At 47.0% G+C, this 14,052-nt stretch overlaps 4 protein-coding genes across 6 annotated transcripts in view; 3 read left to right on the top strand and 1 right to left on the bottom strand.

Annotated features, from left to right (window-relative positions):
- The first annotated feature begins 169 nt into the window (after window positions 1-169).
- Window positions 170-4,416, top strand: LOC120830277 (putative E3 ubiquitin-protein ligase DTX3). 2 transcript variants are annotated; one of them, XM_078087441.1, is made up of 4 exons: window positions 170-268; window positions 1,287-2,894; window positions 3,283-3,500; window positions 3,572-4,416. In XM_078087441.1, the coding sequence occupies exons 2-4, from the start codon at window positions 2,148-2,150 to the stop codon at window positions 3,639-3,641; spliced, it is 1,035 nt and encodes a 344-aa protein (XP_077943567.1). In that variant the 5' UTR covers window positions 170-268; window positions 1,287-2,147; the 3' UTR covers window positions 3,642-4,416. The 2 variants fall into 2 exon arrangements, with proteins under 2 accessions (XP_077943567.1, XP_040050738.2); XM_040194804.2 differs by having other exon boundaries at window positions 177-268; window positions 1,902-2,894.
- Window positions 4,417-6,660: 2,244 nt separating this feature from the next.
- Window positions 6,661-10,175, bottom strand: golph3a (golgi phosphoprotein 3a). Its single transcript, XM_040194805.2, has 4 exons — window positions 9,702-10,175; window positions 8,678-8,809; window positions 8,367-8,481; window positions 6,661-7,891 (listed from the first exon to the last, which is right to left on the bottom strand). Exons 1-4 carry the CDS (start codon window positions 9,909-9,911, stop codon window positions 7,467-7,469), a joined length of 882 nt encoding a protein of 293 aa, XP_040050739.2. The 5' UTR covers window positions 9,912-10,175; the 3' UTR covers window positions 6,661-7,466.
- On the top strand, window positions 8,805-11,429 carry LOC144386383 (uncharacterized). Its single transcript, XM_078087452.1, has 2 exons — window positions 8,805-8,991; window positions 10,931-11,429. Exons 1-2 carry the CDS (start codon window positions 8,911-8,913, stop codon window positions 11,153-11,155), a joined length of 306 nt encoding a protein of 101 aa, XP_077943578.1. The 5' UTR covers window positions 8,805-8,910; the 3' UTR covers window positions 11,156-11,429.
- A 1,927-nt stretch (window positions 11,430-13,356) lies between these two features.
- Window positions 13,357-14,052, top strand: part of pdzd2 (PDZ domain containing 2) — a 34,500-nt gene continuing 33,804 nt past the window's right edge. Inside the window, exon 1 of one of the 2 annotated variants that reach the window (XM_040194801.2) lies at window positions 13,357-13,682. The gene's annotated coding sequence lies outside the window, so the exon portion shown is untranslated. Of the gene's footprint in view, window positions 13,906-14,052 lie in introns of both variants that reach the window. The other variant, XM_040194802.2, reaches the window with a different exon arrangement.

Below are 14,052 nucleotides of genomic sequence, written 5' to 3'. Positions count from 1 at the left end.
GGTGTTGTGCTACTTGTGTGTCAGGTTGTGTGAATCGGGTCTTGTGTTTTGACAACTTGACGCCTGCTTTCAAAATTGTGCTTAAGCAACTGGATAAAAGTGTGAAAGTGCTTTGCTGCGCACGCGGCCCCCGGAAGGGCTCAGTGCAACGCAGCAAACACGCCGAGCCGCAAAGTGAAAGTGAAAGCGAAACGCAGCCGCAGTGCGCGCGGAGACTCGGACAACACGGTGTTGTTGCGCCAGTTCGGGCTGATTCTGCAGTATGGAGGTAAGTCCCGCGCATAATAATATAACATAACTATACCAGCCGTAAGCAGGCTGGAGGGAGATGGGTCATGATGCGCTGGGGTGGACTATGAAGGGCTATGATGGACTATGAAGGGCTATGATGGACTATGAAGGGCTATGATGGACTATGAAGGGCTATGATGGACTATGAAGGGCTACGATGGACTATGAAGGGCTATGATGTAGAGTCGTCACGATACCAACATTATGACTTTGATACTATACCTGCCAAAATATTACGGTACCCGGTACTTACGATACGATACCACAAATACGAAACTGGAATATTTATCTATGATAGTAATAAATAAAAAACTAAGTTTCCCTTTTTTACCTGGCATCTGTTTGACTGTCTGTGGGATAAACAAAGCTTCATTTACTTGCATATAGAGTTTGATATTCTCACATTTATATTTTCTTAACGAAAAATAAAAAGTTATCCACCCTCAGGCTCCACCAGCATGTAGCCTATTGCATCAAGTGTGTATTATTTGGTACAATTTTGTGTGCATTCTGACCTCATGATCATATCGGCCCACATGAGTGAAATTGTAGGTTATGTTGCATGTATATATTTCTGCTGGACTATTCAGGAACTTATTTGGGGTCTTGCTTTGTCTTGTGTTGCTTGATGTTTGACTGTGTTAAGTTGTTGTCAAGCTAGCAACAAAGCTACAGGGCTGCCAACTCTCACGGTTTCCCCGTGTGACACGCGTGTTTCCATGTTTTCACACGCACTCACGCCACACATCCAATTTATTACGCTAAAATCCCGCGCTGGTTCATCTCCAACCTCACAATAGCATTAGAAAGAAGCCGACGCAAGAGCACTTAATACTAGCATCAATGTCCGAGCGTGTTATAACAAGCTTGCTAACGAGATGTCTAGCGGCTAAACTAGCAAGTCAACAATTTTCCAAACACAGTCAAACATCAAGCAAGTGCAACACAAGACAAAGCAGACGTCCTCTTATACCCGGACATTTCCTCTTTTCCAGACCTAAAAAGTGCATCCGGGTAAAAGAGGCATGCTATGAAGGGCTATGATGGACTATGAAGGGCTATGATGGACTATGAAGGGCTATGACACGCTATGAAGGACTATGATGGACTATGAAGGTCTATGAAGGGCTATGATGGACTATGAAGGGCTATGATGGACTATGACACACTATGAAGGGCTATGATGGACTATGAAGGGCTATGATGGACTGTAGGGGGTTTTAAGAGCTATGATGGACTATGAAGGGCTATGAAGAGCTATGAAGGACTATGAAGGACTATGAAGGGCTATCAAGAGCTATGATGGACTATGATGGACTATGATGACTATGATGACTATGATGGACTATGAAGGGCTATGAAGGACTATGATGGACTGTGAAGGGCTATGAAGGACTATGAAGGGCTATGATGGACTATGAAGAGCTATGAAGGACTATGATGGACTATGAAGGGCTATGATTGATAACCCAAATGAGAAATTCTACAAATTCATTCTTGGATCTGAGGAAAACAAAAGTTAATGATACGCAGTGTTTCCTTCAGCAAAATAGCAAATAAACATTACCTTTTTATTGATGAAACATACATGACGCCCCGTCTCATTGCAGTTCATCACAGACATCAGTGTCATCGTTGACGAGGCAGATTTCACAGACCCTGGTAGACTGGAGGAGATACTTCGATCGTACCGGTCGGAGAAAAGGGCCTCCTACCACACAGTGAGAGGGACCTTTGAGGAGCTGGAGGATCTCTCCATCAGACTGTTGGAGGTCACGGGTCGCTCCGAAGCGGTCCCGTGTAGACCAACCCGCGCTCCGCCTCATGTCAAACCCGTGGACGTATCCGGGGCTGTCATGGCCTACATTCAGCAGAAACGTGCCGAAGAACTTCGGAGAATTCAAGGAAGCAGCTTCGCCATCGAAACACAGCCCCACCTTGGAACAGCGCACCACCATCCCAGCGGCACGGTGCGGGTGACTTTCCGATCCCGCCACGCCTCCTCGCCACCTGTTCACCCCGGCTTTGTCAGAGAGCGATTCGTCACATTCTACCAGAGAACCGCGTCCGACCTGCAGGTCACATCCGTCCCGGCGAGTTGGCAGCGCAACCTCAAAGACCTGCAGGGGGCATTTCCCAACCTCCTCTTCGAATCCGCCCGCGGCCACGGGCCACTGACGGTGACGGGGCCCTTCATGCATGTCGCTAGAATAAAAGACTTCCTCTTACAAAATAAGGGGAGCTCGAGCGGGGTTCAGGCGGACGGAGGTTTGGTGGACGTGGCGAGTGCCGGCACACAGGGTCCGTCATCTGCGCCCGGCGAAGGCCCCACAGAGGACCCGTGTCCGATCTGCATGGAGCCGATGGCAACGGCGGAGAAAGAGACTCTGCGCTGCAAGCACTCGTTCTGCGGGAGCTGCCTGAATAGAGCCTTCGCCTACAAGCCCGTGTGCCCGACGTGCGGGGAGCTGCATGGCACTCTGATAGGAACGCAACCCGACGGAGGCAAGATGAAGGTCACCAAAACCTCTTCCTCTCTGCCGGGAAACGAGAAGCACGGAACAATAACGATCCGTTATTGCATTCCAAGGGGCATTCAAAGGGTAAGACGGCATAGGACGTTTCACAAATGAACTCAGGGTGTTTAGCAGCTTCTCCAGGAGATTCTAACTGCATCTTGCAGACATCAGGGAAATTTGAGTTAATTTGAAATATTCAACATTTTTACTTGAAATGCTTTCACCTTTTTGTCCCTTAATTCTTGACAATCCGTAACTAAATTCATACACAGAATGCAATTGTGCCCTTTTTTAAATACATTTTATATTTAGAGATCCTCTTCTTGTCCTTGCTTTTTAAAAGGGGAACTGTTTGGGTCAATATTTCCCTGTAGTACATGTCTGTCTCTTAAAGCTCAACAAAGTAACTGGTCACTAAGGAAGCTAGTGGAGCGCAGCATTGAGCAGGAACGCCTCTCCTGTCGGCCCGCAGGAGGAGCACCCCAGCCCCGGTCAGCCATACGAAGGCACGTCCCGCACGGCATACCTCCCAGACTCCCCAGAGGGCGCGAGGACCTTGGCGCTTTTGAGGCGAGCCTTCGACCAGAAGCTCATCTTCACCGTGGGCCGGTCCACCACCAGCGGCAGGGACAACGCGGTCACGTGGAACGATATCCACCACAAGACATCGACGCACGGAGGGCCCACTCGGTAAGGCCGGGTCTCGCTCATTGGGAGCACCAAGCCGCCGGCGTCACTGAATTGTGTCTCTGTTTTCGCAGATACGGATACCCGGATCCCGAGTACCTCAGTCGAGTTCAAGAGGAGCTGAAGGTCAAGGGGATCGAATGAGTCGCTTCGAGGTTCGTCGCCACATGAGGGTCGAGCTGAGAGGAACCATGTGAGAGGACTAGAAACAACAGGGGATCATCGATTTGAAAATTGAATGTAGTTTAAGATATTTTATTGCAAAGCTTGGAGACACTCTTTAACCATTCGGTTCTTCCTGTGGTGTTATCAGGGATCGTTGTGTATCGTGTTAGAAAGATTGTGTTTGAATGTTACATTTACAAAAACTGCCAAAGAATTGGTGGCGTGAGGGAGGCCTACTTGCCTTGATGTCGCCATGGTTGACATCTAATTCTATCTTTGGTTGTCTGATGAAGACGTGATCCGGTTTATGAAGGACTCTCAGATGGAGCAAACCTCTTGGGTTATGGGCGACATGCAGTGAAATACACAGAGCCACAAGGCAGATCACCACTTAACAGTTTGAACTGTTTATATTCCAGTAGTTTATTGATAATGTCTGAATCTGTTCAATAAAGTCAAAACGTATTAGTCTAAGTTGATGGACCCTGTATATTGTAAGAAGTATTGTTTTGTGCCAAGAGGCAAAGAAATAAATACTTGTGTGGCCGACATCTATTGTCTAGAATGTGTAACTACGACAAGTGATTTATTATTAAAATGTCCTTTCTGACCGCGAGGGACGGCACCTTAAAGTCCATGAGTGTGGAGATCGGATTGGGCCAATCACCATATTGGCCTTAAAAGCTCCACCGTTCACTAATAACTTCACTAACAATCATCAATATTAAATGTGCACTGGGAGATTCCTTCCAAAGAAGCTGTTGAGTGTTGTTATTAAAGCTCCTCGTATTCACCTTTATTGTGTTATTAATAGACGTAAATGTCAGACATTACCCAAAATGTGGTCAGTTCCTCCACAAGAATTCCATCTGGAAATGTGGCGAGGTTGCTTTAGGAGAATTGAGAGCAGCTCGGGTCATTTACAGTTTGCAGCATTCAGTAGTGTTGCCGGCTGCGACACGTTAATAACCCTTAACCCTGCAGCGTTAGCGCGCCACAGGCCGCCGCGCCCCATACGCTCCGACCCGTCTCATTTCAACGCATTCACCCTTTACGGCTAAACAGCAAACTGACGTGTTTCTAAACGCATCCAGGCCCGTTTTGCAACCAAACGAGAGGTTCTGAGGGGGACGCGCTCTGCTTGAATGAAGTTGAGGTTCTGTAGCCATAACGCCGTTTAGGGTACGCCGCCGAAATGAATGGGATCCTACACCTGAGGCCCCGCCCACCAATTGCTACACACACACACACACACACACACACACACACACACAAAGTGCCACTTGTGCTTGTTTATTAATATTGAACGCGCCACATGTCCAAAGTGCACGGCGCTCGGGTCCCCGGCACTACCCGGTGGTCAATTTGTACAGGTTCCATTTCACGCATTCAAATTCAGCCACTGGTCTTGAACCGGTTTTAAAAACAAAAAAGAAAGTGAAAGGAAAAGATTTGTAGTAGAAGGAATTACTCCTCAAGGTCCACTTGTTTGTCACAGTGAAACAGGTACGCCTCGCCTCCCTTTTGCCCTCAGAACCGCCTTGGTGTTGAATTCTTGGTATTCTACCTCCACAAGGAGTTCATTCCTCACGGACGTTGGTCCAGGTGGACACGATGGCATCACGCTGTTGCTACGCTGAATCTCCCGTTCCATCTTCCTGCTGGAAGTAGCGACCAGAAGGAGGGGGACATGTGATGCAGTCGGTTCCCTGTTGGCTGACAGGAGGGTCTTCTGCTGCTGTAGTCCGTCCTCACGGTCCAACGTGTTGCGCGTTCCTTGGTTGTAACGAGGGGTCATTTGAGTTCCTGATTGAACAGGTGGTTCTAACAAGGTGGCCGGTGAGTGTCCGTTGCCATTGAAACGTTTTGCAAAAACACACGAAATCCTCAAAGACAACTTGGGACTCCGTTTTGAAATCAGGCACTTCTTTGCTTTCTTTAACGCGAAAAAATGAAAGCGGACAAGAGACTAGAGGTCCTTTTTTCATTTTGGACGACACACATATTCCCTCCAACGGTGGAGGCGGCATCTTGTGAAGTCTCCTCCCCGAGGGCTGCGCACAACGCGTCATAAAGCACCAGACCCACCGGGCTGAGCAGCAGGAAGAACCGTCCCACAGATGAGGCGTGTGACACTGAGAACGGCTCTGACCACGAGAACAGTTCTGGACAGCCGACACGTCCCAGGACTGAGGTGTACACATCAACATCTGGAATGTGAGCCCACCTTTTGGATTCCCTGGACCGATAACCCGTCGGATCCGGTTTGTCTGGTGTCGCTGAGCGATTCAGGACACTGACCTGTTCCCATGACAACGGGCTCTCATTCCACCCGAGCACCTCCGGGGCATCAACGGGCTGCTCGCCAAGCTCCACCAAAGGGTCCGGCCGTCCCATGGGGCAGCAGCAAGAGAATAATCACGCTGTTAACGTTGCACTATATATATCTATCTATCTGGGTCACATAATTAATCGATTCAACATATGCAACTGGATTTTAGAAAGGCAAACATTATTAACTAACGTGCTCAAAAGTGACATCACTTTGTCCATCGATGTAATTGTTGCATGTATGGAAATCACCTTCCTCTGAGCTCCAATCAGATGCAACGGATTTGGTTTGAATCCCTGAACGTCCCATGAAGAGAAGCGACTGCTGCCCGCCGTGTTCATCAACACACTGCAGGGTTCCCTCTGATCCGCATCAGGGGCCGGTTTCATGGGACCTCTACCTGTACTGAAGGTGTTGAACCAAGCGAAGGGGTCTCGTCCAGGCTCAGTTACAATATTTCAATTTGATTTATTCATTCATTCATTCATCATCCCTGGTCAGAAAACCTCCCATAAATGACACGCTGGCGGCATTAAGCAGATGACGCTGCTAAGCGTCGCATCCAGGATCCCCAACGCATCCAGCTGTGTATTTTGTGACATTGCATCGAGATGAGACACCAATAGGAAACAGAGGATGTGGGTCAAACGTATTGTGACACAGAGATTCATTAATATCTAGTGTTTTTTATTTCTCCTTCCATCATTTCTGTATCAGCCGTCAATTGGCCCGGAGCGGATTATTCATTCTACCTTTATCAGCCAAATGCCCTCAAAAGGGCTGTCAGGTGACGCTATGCATATTGGCTTCCCTTTCTTTTTTCTTCATTAGCCCCCCCCCAAAAAGAATCAACGGAGCTACGTTCGAACTATAAGTCACAGGTCGCCGTGTCGTTGCCCCCCCCATGGCCCATGCACGTGTGGCCTTATCGTCCCAGCGACAAAAACCAGAGATCTTCCACGCACCTCCCAGCGGAGGGGATGGGAGAGTTTGGTGGGGGGAGACATGCAGGTCTGGTGAACAGGAAACTGTCTCTCTGTGTCCACTCTGAGAGATACCGGCGACTTGTCCAGAATGCCCCCCCCCCACCCCCCCTCGTGGGGACGGTGTGGGGCTCCGTGTACATGTACATCTATACGTGTTCATATATAGATGTACATGTACTATGGATGCGTTTCGATCAGCTGATGTGTGCATCCCGGCTTTGTCCCCATGAGCATCCTGCAACACGTTCAGATTCACCCAATAGAAAATAAAAGGACACGAATCGCTCGCATCACCCGCCACCAGGTCTTTTTTCTGTTGGCAGAGGCGAACGCACATGAGGGGGGCGGCACATTCACCAGGGAGGGAAAAAAGATGCTGGGTAAGAAAAGAGGACGGCTTGTTGTCAACCGCATTCAGTCCCGTCACCGAGCCGGTGCCCCGCTTCTCCCCCCAAAAGTACAGCGCCACGTCCCAACGCGGCAGCCTCATTTGGTGAAGGCGGCCACCACGGCCCACAGCAGCTCGTTGGCGTTTGCCTTCACGCTCTCGCCCTCGGGCTCCAGCTCCATCAGCTGGCGCACCCTCTTCATGGCCAGGTCGTACTGGTCGTCCAGCAGCGGCGCGAAGGCGTTCTCCAGCACGTCGGACGAGTGGGCCAGGAAGATGAGCGCCAGCAGGCGCTTGTCCATGCGCTGCGCGTCGTTCACCCAGCGGTCCAGCACGGCCTCCTGCACCCGCTTGATGAGCCGCTGCTTGATGTTGTTGTTGGTCAGCGGGTGCGTGGTCATGTCGAAGAGCAGGAAGTTCTGCTTCTCCGTGGTGAGGACGCCTTTCTCCACCAGGTTTTTGGCCAGCCGCTCACGCACGTTCCGCAGCTGGTAGTGGAGCTTCAGGGGGTTCCACGTCTCTCCTGGAGACGACAGAGCAGAAGACATGCGGCCTTTAGGGGGGAGAGGCCATGCAAGAACATTTAGCTGCTCTTGGAACTTCAGATGTCAGTGTAAAGGAAAAGCGCCCCAGGCGAGTTTTAAAATAAGCAATAATACAAGTGTTGCTTTCATAGACCCATAAAGGAAAGTGTGGAATGTTTAACAGAAAGATTAGAAGCTCAATTTAAGGACCCACGAAATCGGGACCATTGGCGAGGACTGCCAGGGACGGGGGACACGAAAAACGAGGCAAAGAGCAAAAAGCAGGACGGGCGATAACTGGCGGGTCAGGTCAAAGGTGGAAGATGCTCGTATTGATGTGGTGTCGTCATGGAATAGCAGCAAATGTAAATGAAAGGTTGCATTTGGGTTGTAAATATAAGGAACGGCGCATACAAGCCGTGGGGTAACGGCAGAGCTTCGACTTGTCGTCTCGAGTCGCTCTCCTCGACTCACCGCTGAGCAGCTCGATCCAGCTCTGCACCGTCTCCGGGGGCTGCGTGTCTTTGATGTGTTTCAGGGCTTCATCCAGGAGCACGTCGCCCGTTTGAGCGTCCGACTTACAAATCACCTGCGTATGAGAGAGACGGTGGACAGTTACCACGGGACATTCGGCCGGCTTCTTTGCTGGGTTTAATTATAAGAACGGATACATCTATGTGGATATTTGAAGAGAAATAACTAAAAGGAATGTAAGAGCTGAAAAGGCATGTCCAAAAATAATTAAAAAAAGGCAGCAGGGGCGTGAGCAGAGACACGTGTCCTACCTTCCTCGCCAGCAGACTCCTCCTCCTCATGCCACAAGCCTCCAGCTGAAGACGTCCTCGCAGGGCCAGTTCAATCAGCATGCAGCCTCGCAACCCCGACGAAATGCAGTCGTTCCAGAACGAGGTGTAGCCCTGCACGACGGAGACACACGTCACAATCACGCCGCGCAAACAACAACAGGCCAGAACATACAGACAGGAACCATCATGTTCTCGAGCTCAGATCATAGATTATGTATCTGGCGTTGCTGGAGAGAGACATGTGGAATACCCGGCTGAGGCTGACCAGGCCTCGGATGAAGCACGTTTTGGAGGTAGGAGGATGCACCGCAGTGCCGGCATTAACTTAAGCTTTCACTGGTACGGATCACTTTGCAGCGGCTGTGTGTTTGCATTGCTGGTCAGGCGTAGTAGTTATACGTTGTTATGATGTGCATAGCTACACACGCGCTCTCAGCGTTGGTTGGAAGACTGACCAAAAAACCATCAGCCACCTGTGGGAACTTTCAGAAACATTTGTGTGCGCGGCATGACCGTCACTCACTCAGATACAGATCATCTCCATTCAAATGATGGATGTAAATGACTCTCCATCTCAGGTTCGCTGTCATGATCCAGAGTTGCACTGTGCTACATTCAGCGTTCCCTTTGCCACTAACCAGATCAGTCACCTGTCGGTTTACCACGTCTCCTCCTAAGCTGACGCTTGCTCACTAGCGTTAGCATTGCGATGGGAACAACCGTCTCAAAAAGACTCCTTGTCCCAAGACAACATCCAATTCCCGGATCGACACCGTATTACATGTTCTACGTCGGATCACCGTCACCGTGTTGCACCGAAACACACAAAGCTGCCAGGTCTGCAGCGCTGAAGCCTTTTATTGTGGTTAGCCGGTGCTAGCCGCGTAGCAAACAAGGAGGCTAACGTGAAGCTAACGTTGAGCTAACGTTACCTGGGCTGCGAGGAACACAGCTAACGTTAACATGTCTAGCGGGAAAGGGACCAGAACGAGTCCGCGATTACCTCTCGGTCCTTCAGCCCCAACAGCAGCACCTCTTCCATCAAGGTGAGCCGGGTTTCTTTCGAGTCTCCGGTATCGTCATCGTCGTGCTCTTCTCCCCGCCGCGGCTCTTGGTCCTCCTCGCCCGACGGACGCTCTTTGTCGGCGGCGCAGCGCGAGGCTTCGGTCCGCCTCTGCACGAGGCCCGAACTCCGCTGGACCAAGGAAGTCATGTCTGCGGACAAATGAACGACGACGAGAACCGCGCGCCCCGGACTACGCCGCCCGAGATGTTGGACACAATTACTCGCTGTCCACCATGTAGCGGCTGGCTCGGCTGTTTAGCGAATAGACTGCAGCGGCCCGGGTGCCGTCGTCATCCGGAGCACCGTCCCCTCTTCCTTATAATGTCGATCCAATATGGCGACCGCGTAGTGACTGTGGTACCGAACGTATCCAGCAGGAAGACGCCGAGAGGACCCGACCGCTCGCACGGTCCGATAACTATATATATATATATATATATATATATATAACTATATATATATATATATATATATATATATATATATATATATATATATATAGTTATATATATATATATATATATAACTATATATATATATATATATATATAGTTATATATATATATATATATAACTATATATATATATATATATATATATATATATATAGTTATATATATATATATAACTATATATATATATATATATATATATATATATATAGTTATATATATATATATATATATAACTATATATATATATATATATATATAACTATATATATACATATATATATATATATATATATATATGTATATATATAGTTATATATATGTATATATATAGTTATATATATATATATATATATATGTATATATATAGATATATATATATATATATATATATGTATATATATAGTTATATATATATATATATATATGTATATATATAGTTATATATATATATATATATATATATATATATAACTATATATATATATGAGAGAGACAGAGAGATAATATCATTCCCAATATTACGTTTCCTGTCAAGCTTCCACTCAGCACTGCTGTTAACTTATACACTGTTTCTTTGTTCATCCACCCTAATTGTATTGCTATTGTGTTGCATTGTGTGACTGTGTCAGTATTATTTATTTAACACTTAATAATTTGTGTCATTCAGATATTTATATTTTGATTCTATTGTTTTTTTATTTTTTGTGAAAGTGGAACCGTTTCCTGGGCTCCATCATCACCCAGGACCTCAAGTGGGAGCTGAACATCAGCTCCATCACCAAGAAGGCTCAGCAGAGGTTGTTCTTCCTGAGGCAGCTGAAGAAATTCAACCTGCCAAAGACGCTGATGGTCCACTTCTACACGGCCATCATGGAGTCCATCCTCTGCTCCTCCATCAGCGTCTGGTACGCTGCAGCCACAGCCAAGGACAAATAAACCCTTGCACTGTATATCCCATGATGATATTACAAATTTTGTGGGTATTCCTCCTGTGCATGTTGTAATTTAATTTGTAATATTATCTTGTGACATAATTACGACATCAGGTTCTCCTGCAAGAGGAATATCTCATGTTCACGTCAAGCCTCATTGCATGCTAGTACAGGGTCAGCTTTAGCTGCTCCTGGAAGAACAACAACAAAGAGGATGTGCCAGTCATTGCTACGTTGCTTTAGACAAAAACATGAATAAATGCACATTTGGCTGAATAGCTTTGTGAACTTGTTATTTAACCATTTATTCTGACGAATTTTCCACTGTTCCTTAACTTATGTTTGAGAGGATTTTTATTGTAAAACTTTTCTATGCTCTCACAAAAAAGGAGGTTTGATATCCTAGTAATAATAATAATTCATTTTATTTGTAACACGTTTTCATTCAAACAAATCTGAGAGTGCCACAGAGCCGGTATATAGGAATAAAACATAGGCGTCGGGGACCCGGAGGAGCGAGCTGCTTGCAGACTTGAGGGGAGTAAGTAGTTCTTGCAGATAAGGAGGTGGATGTCCATTCATGCATATATGAGTGAGTGGCAGGATTTTGTAGTCAATCCGGAATGAGACGGGGAGCCAGTGTAGTGACTATAGGACGGGTGTCATGTGCTCATATTTTCGAACTGTCATCAGGATCCTGGCAGCGCTGTTTTGGATGTTTTGTAGTGTGAGGATATTCTTGCCTGTGATTCCAGTAAGAGTGAGTTACAGTAGTCAGGGACAAGCTTCTCTCCATCTGACAGGGTCACAGTGGGCGTAGTTTGGAGATGTTTCCGAGATGCTCAGGTGTTTATATGGTCATTAAAGGTCAGGTGAGGGTCAAACAAGCGGTGAGACATGACATGGCTTGCAGAGGGGCTTGGTTGCAGCCTTGATGTGGAGCATAACATGAAAGGACATCCTATGTCCGCTGATGACCCGACTGCGGGATGAGGACGGGGTCGAGGGCCGACCCTCGTGCGCAGCAGACTACACTAACAATGTCACATAATTTCCTCCCATTATTCTGTCCTTGTGCATGTCCGGAAAACAACACTGTCTTCCGCCTTCAGCCACAATGGCTTTAATATCATTATGTCCCCTTTTTTACACCTTTCTAAAAATATAATGCCTGTGTTTTCAAATGTAACTGTTACTATTTACTTACTCATACGAACAAAAACCCCACTAACAAAGCTTTGTGCTGGTAGCCAGGTTCTTGAGTTAGTGCTCCTATATATCTGCATCAAAACATAGTATTATTATGCTGTTTATTATAAATGCAAATTATTGTAAATACATGTTCTAATAATAATGATAATAGTGGAATGTTTCTGCCTTGTTTATATTATAAATATTTTTGTGTTTTTTTAAAGCTATACAAATGTGTTGGAATGTTAGTTTTGGTAGTGATAATTCTGGCCAACTTTGAGCTTAACCAGAGAAAGCTATTGAGCAGATGGCTAGCAGACACGTCTGTGAAGAGGTGTACACACATCCAAACATAAAGGTTTGCATAACACCAATAAAAGTTTACTCTGGAATACAATGTAATCAACAGTATAGGATTTAGCTACTTACCATCCAGCCATGAGGGAAAGGGACTGGTCAAAAGTGCAGGTGTGTAGCTAAAAGTCAGGCCCAGCCAAAGGACTAAAACTATTTTGGTAGTCACAACTGGAGACATGAACTTTTAGGTATAGTTTTTTAATTTTAAAATTCATTTTAAAACCCCAAATAAATCTAAATTTGACAACTTCTTCTTTTTTAACTTAACCATAATGTAATAATACAAATCTAAAAATGGTGTGCTGTTTACAGAAATTGAAATGTAGATGTCAGGGTTGGGGACAGTGTGTGTGTATGACCTTATCTCTATCTAATTGAAAGTCTTGGTTTTAAATAGACCATAACATATTCCTATTAAATACCCATGTCTTCAATTTTTTTTTGGCAAATAGTTTTTCTTGTTGGGGTAATTTGAACCAATTGGGTGGAATGCCCCATACGTCACATACGACAATGCAATGTTTAAATAAATAAAGTGTCGCGCTGTCATGATGTCGGGTCCCACTAGGCCACCTCGCTGTCCACGCAGTGCGGGAGGGGGTGGAGTCGGGGCGGAGGCGGGACCGGGGAGGGCGGAGTTCAGTTCGTGGCCGGTTTGACTCCGCCCCCCGCCCGCAGCCTGAGACCCGGGCGGCCGAATGAAAGCTCATCGAGTCCCCGCAGCCTCTCATCCCTCCCCGGGCAGAAGGACCGACGCGGCCGCCAGTAGCCGTCATCTGCCGGACGGACTTTGCCATTCTGGAGCTACTTTTTGTGTTGCAGCTCGACGGATTTAAACCGCCGAAACGCGCCTGAAATCCTCATGAAAGTGTAATTGGAGGAGGACCAGATGCGTTTTATGGTCATTTTGCAACCTGGAAACAAGGCGCCTTCTGCTGTGTTGGCTTTGGAGCCCTCGGAGTCCACGGCCGTGTAGCCCGAAGGTACGTGGCGTTTGTGGCGCAGTGCTTCCTCCGCGCTGGGAACATTGTCGGTACCTGAAGCGCGTTTAGCGCCAGTTTACTCCTCTCCGACCCGCGCATGTGCTGTTTCCCCCCCGGGAGACGCTCGCGCCGACCCGCGGCTGCTCCTGTGACACCACACGTCCAGCAACGCACCGGGAGCGCGACATCAGGCCTCCGTCGCACCTTTCAACGTCCCACAAAAGTAACCATATGAATCTTAACTTACGTTTCTCGGTGCTCTCACAAAATGTGTCAAGTTAAAACATTCCTTTCTATATTCAGATTTCAGATCTACACAGGAGTTTGTTCATATATTATTAATAATGTTATTATAATTTAGTTTTTTTTC

The sequence above is a fragment of the Gasterosteus aculeatus genome, chromosome 13 (assembly GCF_964276395.1).
Source record: "Gasterosteus aculeatus chromosome 13, fGasAcu3.hap1.1, whole genome shotgun sequence".
Classification (NCBI taxonomy): Eukaryota; Metazoa; Chordata; class Actinopteri; order Perciformes; family Gasterosteidae; genus Gasterosteus; species Gasterosteus aculeatus.
This window is presented reverse-complemented; position numbering and strand designations above follow the sequence as displayed.